Source organism: Rhinoraja longicauda, chromosome 5 (genome assembly GCF_053455715.1).
Source record: "Rhinoraja longicauda isolate Sanriku21f chromosome 5, sRhiLon1.1, whole genome shotgun sequence".
In the NCBI taxonomy this organism is placed as follows: Eukaryota; Metazoa; Chordata; class Chondrichthyes; order Rajiformes; family Arhynchobatidae; genus Rhinoraja; species Rhinoraja longicauda.
The window spans coordinates 9,699,687-9,719,458 of NC_135957.1; the positions used below are offsets into that span (position 1 = coordinate 9,699,687).

Below are 19,772 nucleotides of genomic sequence, written 5' to 3' on the forward strand. Positions count from 1 at the left end.
GGTGGGACACAGGGAAGAGGGGGTGGGGGGTGGGAGAGGAGGGCTAAAGGAGGGAGGAGCTGTTTGAGGTTAGTTATCTAAAATTGGAGAATTCAATATTCATACCGTTGGGTTGTAAGCTGTCTAAGCAGAATATGAGGTGCTGTTGCTCCAATTTGCTCTGGCAATGGAGGAGACGCAGGGCAGAAAGGCCAGTGTGGGAATGGGAGGGGGTTAAAACGGATAGCAATTGGGAGATCCAGTAGGGCTTGGCAGACCGAATGAACCCTGTTCACTTATTGAACAAAGGAATAGTGCAAACTCTCACTAAATCGGCCCACGGGGGTGGGGGGTGGTGTCCATTATTGCCCATTGTCTTCTGTAACCAAGTGAAGGGTATAAAGTGTAACCCAAGGCCGGGATGGAAGAAACATGGCGTTGTGGGGTGGGCGGGTTAAACCACCCGGGCATTCACAGGCCGAGGAGCCGCAGAGCCATCGGCCACACATTCGGCGCGTCGGGAACGAGCCCGGTATTCGTGCTGCCTTCATGCTGCTGCTTCCTCTGCTCCCGCAACTAGAAGCTTCCAACACATGGCGCCAGCTCGTAGGGTAACCGGCAGATCTGTGAGGGGGGGGACTTTACCAGGCGGCCGGGGCACACGATGCCTGGGTGACACAGGAGCAGTGACATGCGCTGCCTCTGCGCCCAACCTCTCCCTTTTCCACTACCTTTGTGGCAGCCGCTGCAAACCCATACCCTGAGAGTCAGGGAGGGGGGACGCTTGAGGTATGGGAAGGTGCAGAAGAAAGCAGAGCCTGCATCGGTGACTCACGAAAGGTGGAGCCCACAATGAGCCATTGTTGGCTGGGGACGAGGTGATAATGAAGGAATACAAACTGTGAAATTACCCAGAGGACTAGGGTGTGGGAGGGACGGAGGGAGAGGGAATGCAAGAGTTACTTGAAGTTGGAGAAATCAATATTCACTTTGGTGAGTTGTAAGCTGCCCAAGCGAAACATGAGGTGCTGGTCCTCCAATTTGCGAGCTCTTCAAGAGTGTTTTGCTGTCACTCTTTCCCTGCCGACCCCTTTCCGCTGCCCAATGCTGCGCTGTGCATCTCCCACCGAATGCCACCACGTACAGACGCCTATAACCGATATCTGTTATATAGAGGTCTGTAATAGCGAGGGTTACTGTATTTGAGAGCTGTGGTTTGATATTGTCTACATTTTGGGCTCTCATGGGCTCTCTTTTAGATCAATCCTGTCGAAAGATGGTTTTCTTTACGTCAAGCTCCGAGCTGGACACCTCTCCTACACCGAGGATCCGAAAGGGTTTCGCAGTCTTTTAGCTCAAACGTTCACTCATAGAAACCCTGAGTTCCTATCGATCAAGGTAAAACCAAAGTACTGCTTCCTTATAATCTGCTTCTGGGAAGTACTCTGCCGTGTAGGAAATGGCTTGCTCCTTAGCAAATAACATTTGCTGGGAAAATGGGCAGCACAGTGGCGCAGCGGTGGAGTTGCCACCTTACAACACCAGAGACCCGGGTGAGCAGCTTTAAATACCTGGGAGTCCACATCAAAGAGGATCTGACATGGACAACACACATTGACGCACTGGTGGGCAAGGCAAAGCAGCGCCTTTACCACCTTAGACAGTTGAGGAAATTCAGTGTCTCTGAGGATCCTTCATTGCTTCTACTCTGGGGCTGTAGAGAGCATCCTGTCTGGCAACATTACAGTCTGGTTTGGGAACAGCTCTGCCCAGGACAGGATGGCCCTGCAGAGAGTAGTGCGTTCGTCCCCCTGCAGGACCTATACATCAGGAGGTGCAGATCCAGAGCAAGCAACATTATGAGGGACCCCTACCACCCCAGCAATGGACTGTTCCAGATGCTACGGTCAGGCAAGCGCCTCCGCTGTCACGCTGTGAAAACAGAGAGGATGGGACGGAGTTTCTTCCCACAGACCATCAGGACTGTTAACTATTATAACTACAGGGACTAAATTTTCTTTTCTGTATTAATTTTAATTTATATGCTGAAATTGTGATTTTTTTTTTTTTTTTTTGCACAATCCGCAGGCATTGCCACTTTCATTTCACTGCACATCGTGTATGTGTATGTGACAAATAAACTTGACTTGACTTGACTTGATCCTGACTACGGGTGCTGCCTGCATGGAGTTTGTACAATCTCCCTGTGACTTTGTGGGTTTTCTCCGGGTGCTCCGATTTCATCCCACACTCCAAAGACGTGCAGTGTTGTAGATTAATTTGCTACGATGAGATTGTAAAAAATTGTCCCTGGTGTGTAGGATAGTGCTAGTGTACTGGGTGATCGCTGGTCGGCTTGGTCATGGTTGGCTGAAGGGACTGTTTCCACGCTGTATCTCTAAAGTAAAGTGTTATTTTTCTTTACAACTTTGACCTGGCTCAATATCAAAATGTTGCTGTGGTTTTCTTTACAGCCAGAAGCTGTCTCAGCTTTCACCTCCGACCCAGCTCTGCTTTCGTTTGCCGAGTATTTCTGCAAACATTCAAAGAAAGACGGGGAGGTAAGTGTTGCTAACCAGACTGTTCAAGATTACAGACCAGTCTTAAAAACGGTTGTAGTAGCAACTTTGGTCCTTCCCACTGAAGTCCTCTCCTCTTGGAGTGGAGTGAACGTTCTTGACGCAGACCAACCACAGAGAGATCTTCACCACGTTACAGTTTAATTAGTCGTTTATTGAAGTAGTGATACACACAGATTAGTATTTCTCCCGATATTGATCAGGTAAGAATTGTATCTCGCCACAGCTTCACCGCGTCTGACGCATCACGCCTCTGCATACCCAGATGTACTCATAATTCTGGCTCCTCCCAGTCCATGTATGCCCATTATGCCCATATATGTATTCATCTCACGACAACCCCCAAGTATCCAAAAATAATACAGCAAGATACAAAATAATATAATATGCTAAGACAGCTAATAAACACAAATGGCTCCTACAACGGTCCTGACCCGAAACCTCACTTATCGAGCGGCACAGTGGCGCAGCAGTAGATTTGCTGCCTTACAGTGCCAGGATTGGATCCTGACTACAAGTGCTGTCCGTACGGAGTTTGTGCGTTCTCCCTGTGACTGCGTGTGTTTTCATCGGGTGCTCCAGGTTTCTTCCACACTCCAAAGACATACAGTTTTGTAGGTTAATTTGCTTCGGTAATATTGTCCTGCGTGTGGGATAGTGCTCGTGTACGGGGTGATCGCTGGTTGGTGTGGTGGCGAAGGGCCTGTTTCCACACTGTATCTCTAAAATATTTATCTCTAAAGATAAGATGAAGCAATGGTGTCTGTAGTTGCACAATGTATCAACAAGGAATGATTGTGTCTTGAGATGGTTGTACATTCTCCACCCAAAATAAAATATTAGGTACCTGTAGACAATTGAAGCAAATTAATATTTCGGATAGGAAATTGGGTTGAAATTTGGTTGGCTTCTTAAAACACAGCACAGTACAGCACAGAGAGGGGAACCTGCAGATCATATTTATCTTGATGCCTACAAGGAACTGCAGATGCTAGCTCACAAAAAAGACAAAATGCTGGAGTAACTCAGCAGGTCAGGTAGCATATGGAGAACATGGATAGGTGACTTGTCCTGCCATTTTGGGCCACGTCTTTGTCAAACAGGATGCCAAAATTAACCCATCCTACCTGGCTCACATGAAATGGTCTCATTAAAGGGTTGGGATCTGAAATGTTGGCAATTTACGGGCCAGCACTGTGGTGCAGGGGTAAGGTTGCTGCCTCGTAGGGCCAGAGACCCTGGTTCGATCCTGATTACGGGTGCTGTCTGTACAAAGTTTGTATGTTCTCCCCAAGACAGCGTGGGTTTTCTCTGGGTACTCCAGTTTCCTCTCACACTTCAAGGACTTGCAGGTTTATAGGTTAATTGGTTTTGGTAAAGATTGTAAATGTCCCCAGTGTGTAGGATAGTGCCAGTGTACAGGATGGTTGCTGATTGACGCGGACTCAGTGGGACAAAGGGCCTGTTTCCGCGTTGTATCTCTCAACTAAACTAAATGTGATCCATATCCCTCCATTCCTCGGCTTCAATAGTCAATAGTCGTTTATTTGTTACATACACATAAATGTGTAGTAAAATGAAACATTACCCGCAGTTGAACAATAAGACCAATAAGATTAATCAATAAAAATGCAATAACACATACAATCACAACTAACACCAAACAAAAAGAAACATCCATCACAGTGAGTCTCCTCCAGTCCCCTCCTCACTGTGATGGAAGGCCAAAATGTCTTTTTCTCTTCCCTGCCGTCTTGTCCCGCGGTCAGGCTGTTGGAGTTGCCACGTCGGGGCGGTCGGGGCTCCCTATATTGAAGCCCCCGCTGGGCGGTGAAAGGTCCACGGCCTATTCCAGGCCACGCCGGACGGTGAAAGGTCCGCGACGGGCCGACCCAAGCCCCGCGATTCGGGGCGGGCGAACACGCTGCCTCTGCCGCTGCCGGAGCTCCCGATGTCGGCCCCCACCCAGGGGTCTGCGGGCTTCCGACGTCCACGCGGCCCGCGCCGGAGCCTCCGGAGACGAGTCGCAGCCGCTCCCGCAGCATCCGCAGGCAGCCAGCGCCGCAGGTGGTGAGTCCGGGCCGCGGGCTCTGCGAACCAGAGCCCCAGGTGTTCCCAGGTGAATGGCCGCTGGTAGGCCGCAACGGGAACGGAGACACGACACAGAACAAAGGTCACGTCTCCGTTCGGGAGAGAGAATGTTACAGTTCCCGTTCCCTCCCACCCCCCCCCCCCCCCCCCCAAACATAACATACAACACTACATCATATTAACACTACAATTCAGACAAAAACAACAAAAAACACAAAAGACAGACGGACTGCAGGCAAGCCGCAGCTGCAACGGCAGCGCTGGCTCCCTTGTGATGACCACCACTTTCATGGAAAAAAAATGAAGCTTCGTGATATGATGTGGCTTTGCAATTTGTCAGTAATATTTATCAATGAACCTGTTGTGTCCCTGCAGAAACAGGAAGTGCTGGATTTGCTTTCGTCCATCCTCTATGAGTGTGTTACTCAAGAGAAGCCGGAAATGTTGCCTACGTACATGGCCGTTGACCAGGTAAGTAGTTACGTTGTGGACGTTTCATGGTATTTTTTCGATACACTTGAGGAAATCATTTTCAACCGTAGAACTGATAACGCGTTGATTCAAAGATAGACACAAACAGCCATAGTAACTCAGCGGTCAGGCCGCATCTCTGGAGAAAAGGTATAGATGATGTTTCGGGTCGAGATTCTTCTTCATTCAGCTATTCCTTTTCTCCAGAGAAGCCGCCAGTCCCGCTGAGTTACTCCAGCTTTTTGTGTCTATCTTCGGTTTAAACCAGCATCTGCAGTTCCTCCCTCCACAACACATTGATTCATTCTGTTTGCCAGCTCTTTGTGAGACAAATCTATGACTGTTTGCACTGCTCCATGCTCTCCCCGTGACCCTGTTACCTCATCCTCTATTTTCTTAAAAGTTTAGTTAAGTTTATTATTGTGGCGTGCACCTTGGTACAGTGAAAAGTTTTCTTTTGCGTGCTATCTAGTCAAAGAAAAGCCTATACATGATTACATGAGACCTGCCTGAAGAAGGATCTCGACCAAAACGTCACCTGCTCCTTTTCCCCAGAGATGCTGCTTGACCCCTGAGTTACTCCAGCATTTTGTGTCTACATACTTGAATACAATCAAGCTGTCCGCAGTGCACAGATAAAGGATGAAGGGAACATTTAATGCAAGATAAAGTCCGATTAAAGATAGTTCAAGGGTCTCCAATGAGGTAGATTGGAGGTCAGAGATGCTCTCTGGCTGAGAAGCTGTACACTGTGGGTGGTTCGATTGCAATCATGTATAGTCTTCCCACTGACTGATTAGCATGCAATAAAAAGCTTTCCACTGTACCTTGATACACATGACAATAAACTAAACTAAACTAACATTCATAAGTTAAAGAAGAATTAATAGCAATTCATTCTTCCCTCGCACAATTAAAGCATGGAATAGCCTTCACCCTACTATAGTAACTCAACCAAACGCAACTAAATTTAAGGTAGCTCTTCTCCAAGAATCCCTTCTTGTTTGTCCATATTGAAACATATAAGTTAATTAGGGGATTGGACACATTAGAGGCAGGAAACATGTTCCCAATGTTGGGGGAGTCCAGAACAAGGGGCCACAGTTTAAGAATAAGGGGTAGGCCATTTAGAATGGAGATGAGGAAGAACTTTTTCAGTCAGAGAGTGGTGAAGGTGTGGAATTCTCTGCCTCAGAAGGCAGTGGAGGCCAGTTCGTTGGATGCTTTCAAGAGAGAGCTGGAAAGAGCTCTTGAGGATAGCGGAGTGAGGGGGTATGGGGAGAAGGCAGGAACGGGGTACTGATTGAGAGTGATCAGCCATGATCGCATTGAATGGCGGTGCTGGCTCGAAGGGCTGAATGGCCTACTCCTGCACCTATTGTCTATTGTCCATTGTCTATAATCTGCAACCTCCAGTTTAAATTCTGTTTGGAATATTTTGGAGGACCAAGAACCAAGCAGAATTCGGCTATTCGCCCCGTCAAGTCTACTCCGCCACTCAATCTGGCTGATCTATCTTTCCCTCTCAACCCCATTCTCCTGCCTTCTCCCTGTAATCTTGATACCTGCACTAAACAAGAATCTATCAATCTCCGCCTTAAAAATAACAATCGACCTGTCTTCCACAGCCTGGATAGTACGCAACAAAAGCTTTTCACTGTACCTCTATACACGTGACAATAAACTAAACTGAAAAGACACAAAGTGCTGAAGTAACTCAGCGGGTCAGGCACCATCTCTGGAGAACATGGATAGGTGACATTTCGGGTTGGGACCTGTCTCCAGACTGATTGTGGTGGGGGGGGGGGGGGTGAGAAGGCTGGAAGAGAGGTGGGGGCAACTGAGAGCAGGAGAAGCCACTTTTCTAGACTTTTGCCTGCCTGTCCTCTCTTCCAGCTTTCTCCTCACCCATCGTAATCAGTCTGAAGAAGACTCCCAACCCAAAACGTCACTTATTCATGTGTAGGAAAGAACTGCAGATGCTGGTTTAAATCGAAGGTGGACACAAAATGCTGGAGTAACTCAGTGGGGCAGGCAGCATCTCTGGAGAAGGAATGGGTGATGTTTCGGGTCAAGACCCTTCTTCAGACTGACATTACCTATCCATGTTCAACAGAAAGCTATAGCCCAGGAATGGGCCCTTCTGTGTGGAGAAGGGTTTTCTCCAACAAATATCTGTCTGTGTGGAGTTTGCACGTTCTCCCCGTGTCTGCGTGGATATCTTCCGGGTGTTCTGGTTTTCTCCCACATCCCAAAGACATGCGGGTTTGTAGGTTAATTGGCCCTCGTAAATTGCCCCTAATGTGCAAGGAAGGGATAACATAGAACTCGTGCGAATGGGTATTTGATGGTCGGTGTGGACTCTGTGGGCCAAAGGGCCTTTTTCCATGCTGCAACTCTCAACCAAACTAATCTCTGTCTGCACATGATGCAATTACTATCCATTCCGTGCATATCCCCGTGGCTGTCCGAAAACCACAATTGTATCTGCCTCCACCACCACCCCTGGAAGCTCTTTCCAGGCACCATTTCCAGGTAAAAAAAACCTTGTCCCGCACTTTAACATTAACATTCAATATAATTATTTTTTTGCATTTCAGGCAGTCAGGAGATTAGAACGGAAAGAAATGTCGGAAACCTTTGAGTTGTGGCAGATGAAACTAGTGCAGCAGTTTTATAACTCCACTTCACACCAAACCAACTTCAAAAACAGCAGCACTGGACTTCTGATCAACTCTGAGTTTCTCCTTGCCATGAAGAGCTCCTTGGACTGTACTCTAGATCATTGGCTGCATGGTGAGCAAGTGTTGTGCTGTACATAAAATTCTCAAAGGATTGGACAGGCTAGATGCAGGGAAAATGTTCCCGATGTTGGGGGAGTCCAGAACCAGGGGTCATAGTTTACGAATAAGGGGCAGGCCATTTAGGACTGAAATGAGGAAACACTTTTTCACCCAAAGAGTTGTGAACCTGTGGAATTCTCTGCCACAGAAGGAAGTGGAGGCCAATTCACTGGATATTTTCAAGAGAGAGTTAGATGTAGCTCTTGGGGCTAAAGGAATCAAGCACAGTGAAAAGCTTTTTTGTTGCGTGCTATCCAGTTAGTGAAAAGACCACACATTATTTCAATCAAGCCACCCACAGTGTACAGATATAGGATAAAGGGAATAACGTTTAGTGCAAGTCCAGTAAAGGCCGATTAAAAATAGTCTGAAGGTCTCCAATGAAGTAGATGGGAGGTCATTAGTGATAGGATGGTTCAGTTTAGACTTTCGAGGTAAGGTGTGGAAACAGGCCCTTCGGCCCACCGAATCTGTGCCGACCAGCGATCATCCTTCCACCAGCACTATCCTACACAGTAGGGACAATTTACAATTGTACCGAAGCCAATTAACCTACAAATCTGTGAGTCTTTGGGATGTGGGAGAAACCAAAGCACCCGGAGAAAACCCACGCCACCATGCTGCCTGTTGGAGAGGGAAAGGGAAAACAGTTGGTGTAAAGAGGGGCCGCATGGTGGTGCAGCGATAGAGTTGCTGCCTTACAGCACCTGAGACCTGGGTTCGATCCTGACTACGGGCGCTGTCTGTACGGAGTTTGTACGTTCTCCCTGTGATTTGCATGGGGTTTCTCTGGGATCTCCCGTTTCCTCCCACACTCCAAAGACGTGCAGGTTTATAGGTTAATTGGCTTTGGTAAAGATTGTAAATTGTCTCTCGTGTGTAGGATAGTGCTAGTGTATGGGGATTGCTGGTCAGCACGGACTCTTGGGCCAAAAGGGCCTGTTTCCGTGGTGTATCCCGAAACTAATCCTAAACAGGAGGAGGGTGGACAAGGCCATTGGCAGCGATCAGTTACTGAACGTGACTCTCCACTTATGAAGGAAAATAACCTGAGTATCTTTGTATTTTTATTTTCCACACCACCATCTTTAGCATCGGGAGATGTGCTGTTACATTCCTATCTAAGTAGTCAGCCAGTGGAGGAATCACAGATCGCAATGCTGGCTTGTTTCTTGGTCTATCATTCAGTACCAACGCACCAGCAAATGACAGCGAATGGAATTGAAGGTAAGGACCAAACGTGATCCTAGGTCTGATCAGGATGAATAGGGACAGTGCGGCAGCAGTAGAGTTGCTACCTCACAGCGCCAGAGTCGTGTTTGATCCTGACCACGAATGCTGTCTATGTGCAGTTTGCACGTTCTCCCTGTGACCGCGTGTGGTTTCTCCGGATGCTCCGGTTTCCTCTCACGCTCCAAAGACGTGCAGGTTTGTAGAGTAATTGGCTTCTGTAAAGGGTCCCGAGTGTGTAGAATAGAACTTGTGTAGGAGGAGGTGATGGCTGGGCGGTGCTGGGCTTGATTCCATGCTATATCTCTAAAGTCTAAAGGCAATCATCTGGGAATTGGATTCATACAATAGACAATAGGTGCAGGAGGAGGCCATTCGGCCCTTCGTGCCAGCACCGCCATTCAATGTGATCATTGCTGATCATTCTCAATCACCCCCTGACTCCGCTATCTTTAAGAGCTCTATCTAGCTCTCTCTTGAATGCATTCAGATAATTGGCCTCCACTGCCTTCTGAGGCAGAGAATTCCACAGATTCGCAACTCTCGGACTGCAAAAGTTTTTCCTCATCTCAGTTCTAAATGGCCTACCCCTTATTCTTAAACTGTGGCCCCTTGTTCTGGACTCCCCCAACATTGGGAACATGTTTCCTGCCTCTAACGTGTCCAACCATTTAATAATCTTATACGTAATCTTATACATGAAGGGAAGCTCTCCATGGGGAAAGAGTGAGTGTATGAATGACTTAGTAAGAGTGTCAAAGGTTACGAGCGGAAGGCCGGAGAATGGGGTTGAAGGGTTTAAATAGATCAGCCATGATCGAATGGCGGAGTAGACTCGATGTGCCCAAGTGCCCTTATTCTGCTCCTGTCTTATGAATTTATTGGACAACTCTTCCAGAAATGACATATTCTCTGCTGGTTGGTGCTTTGATTCTCAATCCCTTCGCAATTGCACAACTATTTTTAAATTGTGACTGTACATAAAATAAAAAGCAATATTATTTAAATAAATTATTGAAATTCAGTTTTGGATCTCGAGAGACTTTTGAAATCCTCAATCCGCGGCACGGTAGCGCAGCGGTAGAGTTGCTGCTTTACAGCGAATGCAGCGCCGGAGACTCAGGTTCGATCCTGACTACGGGTGCTGCACTGTAAGGAGTTTGTACGTTCTCCCCGTGACCTGCGTGGGTTTTCTCCGAGATCTTCGGTTTCCTCCCACACTCCAAAGATGTACAGGTATGTAGGTTAATTGGCTGGGTAAATGTAAAAATTGTCCCTAGTGGGTGTAGGATAGTGTTAATGTACGGGGATCACTGGGCGGCACGGACTTGGAGGGCCGAAAAGGCCTGTTTCCGGCTGTAGATATATGATATGATATGATATGATATGATAAATCATAGGAGCTGAATTAGGCCATTTGGCCCATTGAGTCAACTCTGCCGTTCAATCATGTTTGAACTATCTTTCCTTCCCAACCCCATTCTCCTGCCTTCTCCCCGTAACCTTTGACACCCTTACTGATCAAGAACCAGTCAATCTCCGCTTTAAAAATATCCAATGATTTACCATCCTCTGACTAAAGTAATTCCTCATCTCCTTTCTAAAGGTACGTTATTTTATTCTGAGGCTATGTCCTCTGGTCCTAGACTCTCCCACTGGTGGAAACATCCTCTCCACATCCATTCCATCCAGGCGAGTGTACCTAAAAAGCAGAGAGGCAAGGAACTACAGATGCTGGTTTACACAAAAGGACACAGTGCTGGAGTAACTCAGCGGGTCAGGCTGCATCTCTGGAGAACATGGATAGGTGATGTTTCCAGGTCAGGGCTTCAGGGTCAATGAAGTTCAAATGTCATCGAGTCAGAAGAAGGGTACTGACCCAAAACATCACCCTGTCCATGTTCTCAAGAGATGTTGCTTGACCTGCTGAGTTACTCCAGCACTGTGTGTCCTTTTGTGTGTTAATCAGCATATGCATTTTATTGTTTCTACATTTGGACTGTACCTCATGAACATGTTTTGTTTAGTTTAGATATATAGCATGGAAACTGGCTCTTCAGCCCACCGAGTTCACACCGACCATTGATCCCCTATTCATACATATACAATCCCTACACTCTAGAGGCAATTTACAGAGGCCCACAAGTCTTTGGGATGTGGCAGGAAACCGGAGCACTCTTGAGAAAACCCAAAGGGAGAACATGCAAACTCCGTAGAGGTCAGGAATGAACCCTGGTCTCTGGCGCTGTGAGGCAGCGACTCGGCCAGTTGCCGCTTTGTGGTGCTGACTCTGAAAATAATGTTAAACCAAGCACTGGAAGAATTCGGTGCTCTTCAAACATCCTGGGGGATTTTTTAGATTGAAAGGATGGTGTTATGATTAAAGATCTCATCTGAAGTAGAATGCTCATGCATCTTATTGCATTCATTCTCAAGTTACGTAGGCTAAATCTTTGGCGATGCCGATCTTCTTGCAAGTTCACTCATGGTGCATTTTCAATTTCTTTTTTTAGGTACTACGGGTTTTTCCCAACTCCTGCTGAAGTTTAGCCAGCTACGTTTACCTGTGCAAGCGTTGTTGAGGTTAGCTCCGTTGATTCTGGGTAATCCACAGGCCATGTTGGTTTGATGACCTCTGACCCCGACTAACAGCTCTGGAACCTGTGGGCTCATCAATGGAATCACCGCCGTCTGATTATGGAGTTGATTGTCCTTACATTAAAACACATTAACAAGCAAGTAAACCCCACCATTTGTTACTATGCGTCACCATCAAGTCGTAGGTTTGTATCTGTTAACCAAATTCGACTCGAATCAGTGAATAAAGAAGTCTACTTTTGCAGTTGCTCGTGAGATTTTCCTGCCTTGCAAAGTTTGCTTGTATGAACTTGTGGAAAGGACTGACAGGAAAATCCTTCAGGATTCTCTTCTGTGACTTCCGATCAGGGACGTTAGGCTTACCGGTGTGCAGGCGTGGCTCAGTGGTGCAGCGGTAGAGTTAAAACACTTGACTATTTCACCTGACTTTCATCATCAACCCATCCTGGAAATATGAGACTTTGCAGCTTTTTAAATGTGGCAAATATTTGGATGAGTTCAGTTGCTATTCAAGATGAGTTCTGAATTTCGGTCTGTTTCAGGGAAGGTTAGATGGGAGTATTTTCTGGTCGATAACCTGGTTTCATGGTGTCCCAGCTGATCCTGCAGAAGCAGCTCTCTGCATCTCGTTTCATCTACATCAATTGTTAATCTTAAATTTAAAGTTTATGCGGCAGTGGTGCAGCAGTAGAGTTGCTGCCTTACAGCGCCAGAGAACCGGGTTTGATCCTGACTATGGGTGTTGTCTGTACGGAGTTTGTACGTTCACCCCCTGACCGCGCGGGTTTTCTCTGCTTTGGGTGCTCCGGTTTCTTCCCAAACTCCAAAGACTTACAGGTTGTAGGTTAATTGGTTTTGGTTAAAAAAAAATCTAAATTGTCTCTAGTGTGTAGGATAGGGTTAGTGTCTGGGGTGATTGCTAGTCGGCATGGACTTGGTGGGCTGATGAAGGGCCTGTTTCCATGCTAAATCTCTATAAAGTCAAAAGTTAATAGATTTCCCCTGATGCGATACCAAAGTGGCAGCATGGAGTTAGTCACAGCCGTGTATGATACTGACAGTAGACACAAAATGCTGGAGTAACTCTGCGGGACAGGCAGCATCTTTGGAGAGAAGGAATGGGTGACGTTTTAGGTCGAGATCGACTGAAGAAGGGTCATGACCTGAAACATCACCCATCCTCTCCAGAGATGCTGTCTGTGCTGTTGAGTTACTCCAGCATTTTGTGTCTATCTTTGGTATAAACCAGCATGTGCAGTTCCTTCCTACCTCAATCCTGACCTCAGAAACCAGCAATAGTATCAATAGTATTTGCTGCGTTCCTACCGAACGATGCTCAGAACTAATAAGATGCCCAACGGGTCAGCACAGTGGCGCAGCAGAAGGAGCAGTGCTCCCTCACAGCGCCAGAGACCCAGGTTCAATCCTGACCACAGGTGTGTACAGAGTTTGTACTGTGGACAGAGTCCCTGTGACTCCACCAGCACCATTTCAAGGTTTCATGGTCAGTTTATTGTCACATGTATCAATTAAGGTACAATGAAATTCGAATTACCATACAGCCATGCTAAAAAAAAAGCAACAAAACACACAACTACATAGAAGTTAACATAAACATCCAACACAACGGATTCCCCACGTTCCTCACTGTGATGGAAGGCAATAAAGTCCAATCCACTTCCTCTTTTATTATATCCTCATCAACCCCTTGTGTCTATCTTTTGTAAAAAGCAGCATCTGCAGTTTTTTGTTTCTATAGAAGGAATTTATTCCTGCTAAGTGTGAGGTGATGCGTTTTGGGAGGAGGACCGATAAGGACGTAATGATAGTGGGAGCCAAGGGAGTGGAGGAATAGAAGGACCTTGGTGTTAAATGCAAAGACCCCTGAAGGTGGCAGCACCAGGTGGAGAAGGCGTGCTTGCTTTCGTTAGTCAAAGACAAACAAGTCAAGTCAAGTCAAGTCAAGTCAATTTTATTTGTATAGCACATTTAAAAACAACCCACGTTGACCAAAGTGCTGTACATTTGATTAGGTTCCAATAGAAAAAAAAAATGAAAACATACAGTAGCACGCAAACAGTTCACAGCGCCTCCTCAATGAGCCTCAAACGCTAGGGAGTAGAAACAAGACAACCTTGTTCTAGTTGGCCAGTACATACAATATAAAATATAACCCAACTCGATAAAATAACGTAATAAAAAGAAACTGAAGATGCTGGTTTATACCAAAGATACACAAAATACTGCAGTAACTCAGCAACATGTATCCCTCTTGGGATCATGCTGTCCCTAGACAAGTTGGCCTAACAGGGAACCACCCTGCCTGAGATCATCTGTTGCTGGCTATGATTTGTTCTGGCGCTTTCTCCAGCACTTTGTGTCTTTTTAAAAAATATATAAACCAGCATCTGCAGTTCCTTGTTTCTACATTTTGACCAGAACTTTTAGTTGTGGGAGAAGACGAGATACAAGGAACTACAGATGCTGGAATCTTGAACAAAACGAAAAGTGTTGGAGGAACTCGGCGGGTCATGGGGAATGGCGTTTTGGATCGGGACCCTTCTACAGAAGTGTCCCGATCCGAAACGTCCCTCCACAGATGCTGCCTGACCCGTTGATTTCCTCCAGCACTTTGGGTTTTTTTCTCAAGCATGTTGCATCACACGTTTTAAAGTCCAGTTTAAACTATAAATAAATCACGACAGTAGAAGTGCGGGCGATGTGCATGAGGATCCCGAAGGGAGATCCAAGGCTGCATCTGCCCATCAACGATGATCCATTGGCCGAGGAATGCAGAGGGCGTTGCAAGTCCAATACTTCTCGCCTCCCCCGATCTTGGATGGGGGAGGGCCAGGAACTCATGTGCTTGCACTCTCCCTGATCAATGCACCCACACCGTCTCTCATGCCACACTCCACCACGTGAATGTACTTTTTCCGCCCCACTCCACCCTGAGAATGCATCAACCAGAACCTCCCCTTCCTCCATGCCTACACCGAATGCATCCTCCCGCAGCCCCTGCTCCCGTCCCCCCAGCACCCACCCCCGTGCACGGACTTCTGCAACCCTTGGCCGGCCTCTGGCACCGCTGCAGCCCATCAAGCCAGCACGCAATTCCGTGTCCGCAGCCTTGCACCGGGACGCCAGCCTGCACCCCGCAACCTTGCACCAGGTCGACAACCTGCAGCCTCATGCCTGCACCCCGTAACATTACACCGGGCCTGCAGCCCCATGCCTGCACCCCGCAACCTTGCAGCGCGCCTGCAGCCCCATGCCTGCACCCACAACCTTGCAGCGGGCCTGCAGTCCCATTGCCTCTGCCCCACCACTCGCAGCTTGATTGACGTGGCGGGCAGCCAGCGGGAGGCGGGGGCGTGCCGGGCAGGGGGCGGGACCCGGAGCGCGAGCGGAGTGGAGCCTCCAACGGCCACGCCTCGAGCGGGGCAGCGGAGCGAGCGAGTGAAGGAGCGAGTGAAGGAGCGAGGGAGCGGCCAGCGGCGGGGAGGACGGTGAGGACTGCAGCTAAAGGCGGCCGGCGGCAGAGCACTGTCTGAGCACAGGCGGGCGGGTCGACCCCCCAGCCGTGCGGCGGCTCCGGAGCGCTCCAGAAAGTTGCCGGCAAGTTGTCATCGCAGGGGCGGGTGGACTGGGTGCATGGAACAGGCAAAATGCAAACCCGTCCCAGTAACATGGGGGACAGACCGGGCAACAGGCAAACCCAGAACAGAACCTGGTGAACAGACCAGGTTATGGGCAGATAGACTTGGTGTATCAGGCACAGACCAGGCAACAGGCGGATGGATGGACTGGGTGCATGGAACAGGCAAAATGCAAACCCAGTAACAGCGGGACAGACCGGGCAACACGCAGCAGACCCAATAACGGGAACAGACCGGACAACCGGCGGATGGACTGGGCAACAGGCAAACCCAGAACTCTGTGAACAGACCAGGTTATGGGCAGATGGACTTAGTCTTGGTGTAACAGGCACAGGCGGACAGACTGGGCAACAGGCAGACCCAGTAACAGGGGAACAGACCGGGCAAAAGGCAGACCCAGTAACCGGGGAACAGACCGGGCAACCGGCGGATGGACTGGGCACCAGGCCAACCCAGAACCCGGTGAACAGACCAGGTTACAGGCAGATGGACTTGGTGTAGCAGGCACAGGCGGACAGACCGGGCAACAGGCAGACCCAGTAACAGGGGAACAGGCGGATGACTGGGTGACAGGCAGCCCCAGTAACAGGGGAACGGACCGGGTGACAAGCGGACGGACCAGTCAACAGGCAGAACCAGTAACAGGGGAAAAGACCGGTTGACAGGCGGATGACTGGGTGACAGGCATACCAAGCGACAGGCGGATGGACCAGGGAGACAAGCAAACCCAGTAACAGTAAAATGGACTGGGTGACAGGCAGACAGACCAGGTGACAGGCAGACCACTTCTCAGAATAAACGACCGGGTGATAGGCGGACTGACAGGCGGACGAACCGGGCGACAGGGAAATCCAGTAATATGAGAATAGACTGGGTGACAGGCAGATGGACTCGATGACAGGCAGAATGGGAGACAGATGGACAAACTGTGTGACAAGCGGACCAGGCAACGGGCACACCAGGTGACAGGCGGACAGACTGGGCAACAGGCAGACAGACCGGGGAACAGGTGGATAGCCGGGACAACAGGTGGACAGCCAGTTCAACAACAGAGTTTTATTTGTCATTCGGTACCAAGGTACCGAACGAAACTACATAGCAGTCACACACAAAAAAGAACACAAGACACATGACCCCAACACATAACGTCCATCACAGTGACTCCAAACACCCCCTCGCTGTGATGGAGGCAACAAAACTTCCACTCAACTTCCACCCAACCCAGGACAACAGGCTGCCAGACAGGGCAACAGGTGGACAGCCAGGACAACAGGCGGACAGACCGGGGTACAGGCAGACAGGCTGTGCGACAGGCGGATGGACTAGACAATAGATGGATGGAACTGCCAACTATAGGATGGACCAAGTGACGGGGATGGAGCAGGTGACAGGCGGACAAACTAGGCAACAGGTGGATCATGTGACATGCGGGTGGACCAGGTAACACATGGAAAGGGCAACATATGTACAGACTGGGCAACAGGTGGATCTGACGGGCGGGAACTGCATTGCAAGTGGACGGGCCAGGTGACAGATAGACGGAATGGACCACAGACGGATTGGGTGACAGGCAGATGGATCGGGCCACATGCACACAGACAGTGCGACTGGCGGACGGACTGAGTGTTGGCAGATAGACTGGATGACAGGCGGACCAGGCAACAAGAGGACAAACTGGGTGATAAGTAGACCAGGCAACAGGCAGACAGAAAACATGACAGACGGACCAGGCAGCAGACGGGCAGACTGGGTGACAGGTGAGTAGGCTGGGTGACCAGCAGTCGGACATGGTGACAGGCAGACAGTGATTGGGCGACAGGTGGACAGACCAGGTGAAAAATGATGGGCGGACAGACCAAGCAACGATCCCTCTCGCCAGGCTCGTTGAAGTAGTTTCAAATGTGTCCATGTATTCAAGGGCTTTATTGCCTCTTGAGCACAGCAGTTGCCAAAGAAACTGAGATGGTCAGAGTTCTGTGTCACTTCCATTTGCTTTGGGGATTTGATTTGCAAGCAGTTGATGCTTTGCCACTAAATTAAGCAGATGTAGTGCAGTGTTCCAGTAAAGTTCATTCCTCAGCCGGATCTCTATATCTCTAACCGACAGCACTTTATCTTTCTTACTCTTAAATGTTTGTATTGGAAACCAACATCTTGATGTAGATTATGCACGGGTTAAAGATTCTACTGTGTTGATGCTTTGAGGGCCAGTGTGAAGAACACACAGTCCCAGTTGTTAAAATTTGCACTTTGAATCTGTATCTTATAAGCCCCAAATCTTCAGAACTAGTTTGCTTGGAATTCCTCTGTTGGGCTGAGTAATGATTTGCAATTCTGAATCGTTGAGTGTGAGATTGCTTTTTGGATGAATGCAGAATAATTAGGTTTTAAAAAAATTAACTTTAAAGACATAACATAACAACTTTAAAGGGTCATTTAGACGGGTACACGGATAGGAAAGATTTAGAGGACAAAGAGACAAACAGGCAAATGGGACCAGTGTAGATTGGCATGGAAAAGGGGTTGAAGGGCCGGTTTCCGTAATTTATGACTGTGATTCAATGACTCGATATGCCAGATGTCGCACTTCGAATGTAAAGCGAATGTATACAGTTACTGGCAGGTCCTTTAACAGCAATGATGTTCAGCGGGATCTTGGGGGTCCAAGTTAATCGCTCGCTGAAAGTAGCAACACAAGAAGATAGAGTGGTAATGAAGGTATATGAAACATTTGTCTTTATAATTTAATTTAGGTTAGTTTATTATTGTCACAGTAAAACACTTTTGTTTGCGTGCTATTCAGTCAAAGCAAAGACTATACATGAGTATAATCGAGGCATCTACTGTGTACAGACGAAGGATAAATGTCGAACCAACATTTAGTGCAAGATATAACATTGAAGATATTTCAAAGGTCTCCAATGAGGTAGATTGGAAGTCAGGACCACACTCTAGCTGATGGGAAGACTATTCAGTTGTCTGATTACAGCTGGGAAGAAACTGTCCCTGAGTCTGGAGGTGTGCGTTTTCAAACTTCAGTACCTCTTGCCTGATGGGAGAGGGGAGAAGAGGGAGTGACTGGGGTGAGACTGGTCCTTGTTTATGTTGATGGTCTTGCCAAGGCAGTATGAAATGTAGATTCCTGAATCTGGAGGCACACGTTTTCAAACTCCTGTACCTCTTGTCTGATGAGAGAGGGTCGAAAAGGGAGTGACTGGGGTGAGACTGATTCTAAGAGTCACGAAATCATGTGGCAGCTTGTAAAAGAAGATAGACACAAAATGCTGGAGTGACTCAGTGGGACAGGCAGCGTCTTTGGAGAGAAGGAATGGGTGGCGTTTTGGGTCGAGACCCTTGTTCAGACTTCTAAAACTTTGGTTAGACCACGTTTAGAGTATTGTGTGCAGTTCTGCTCACATCATTGCATGAAATCTGTGGAGGCTTTGGAAAAGGTGCAGCAGTTTACCCAGATACTACCTTGACCAGAGGTTATTAGTTAAGAGAGATTGGATAAACTTAGATTGTTTTCTGTGGAATGTCTGAAGGGAGACCCAATAGAAATGTAGAAAATTATGAGATGCATAGATAGGGTGGACAGTCAGGTTAATGATGTCAAAGACTAGAGGGAAAAGCTTGAAAGTGAGAGGGGCAAAATTTAAAGGAGACTAGACCAAGTGGACCCGTTGGGTCCATTCCTCGTAGAGGGGGGGCAGGGAAGGGGAGAGGGTGTGACTGAGAGGGTGAGCCCTGGACCCAAAGTCTCTCCTGTATTGGTGTAGCACCCTCAACTCCCCCCCAACACAATCCCACTTATGCCCCCTCCTCCCCCCACTGACCCACTCCATCCCCCCAGCCCACCCCAACTTGCCCCTCCCCTGCCCCCACCCCCACCCCCAGTCCCCCAGCCCTGCCTCCACCCCCACTCCCCCCTCCTCACCCCTATTCCCCCCTCCTATGACTCCCTCCCCTCCCCCCACCCCCACTCTCCCCTCCTCCCCATCCCCACTCTCTCCTTCCCCCCACCCCATTCTCTCTTTCCCCCTCCCCCCACCCCCATTCTCCCTGACCCCCCACCCGCACTCGCTCCTCCCCCTACCCTCCCCTCCACCCACTCGGCCGCCAGGCCCACTCCCCTCCGTGGAACCGTTGGCGGCGAAAGACACTTACCCGTGCCCATGCGTTCAACGCTGACTGCCGACGTGCGAATCTGCCCTGGGGTGAGGGGAGAGGGAACGACTGAGCGTGGGCGTGCGGCAGCCATCTTGTTTTGGCGAGTGAGGAGCAAATGAAGTCGAACGTGGCCGATTGTGACGTCATACGCT

General features: G+C 48.6%; 2 protein-coding genes across 4 annotated transcripts in view; both read left to right on the forward strand.

The window, feature by feature from the left end:
* anapc1 (anaphase promoting complex subunit 1) overlaps positions 1–12,016 on the forward strand; it is a 132,238-nt gene extending 120,222 nt beyond the window's left edge. For all 3 annotated transcript variants that reach the window (XM_078398895.1, XM_078398894.1, XM_078398896.1), the window contains 6 exons: positions 1,239–1,377; positions 2,454–2,540; positions 5,025–5,120; positions 7,721–7,916; positions 9,056–9,190; positions 11,707–12,016. In XM_078398895.1, coding sequence (XP_078255021.1) covers positions 1,239–1,377; positions 2,454–2,540; positions 5,025–5,120; positions 7,721–7,916; positions 9,056–9,190; positions 11,707–11,822 — 769 coding nt within the window. In that variant the 3' untranslated portion in view covers positions 11,823–12,016. The remainder of the gene's footprint in view (positions 1–1,238; positions 1,378–2,453; positions 2,541–5,024; positions 5,121–7,720; positions 7,917–9,055; positions 9,191–11,706) is intronic.
* A 3,270-nt stretch (positions 12,017–15,286) lies between these two features.
* Positions 15,287–19,772, forward strand: part of arhgef10 (Rho guanine nucleotide exchange factor (GEF) 10) — a 242,475-nt gene continuing 237,989 nt past the window's right edge. Inside the window, exon 1 of the mRNA XM_078399996.1 lies at positions 15,287–15,300. The gene's annotated coding sequence lies outside the window, so the exon portion shown is untranslated. The remainder of the gene's footprint in view (positions 15,301–19,772) is intronic.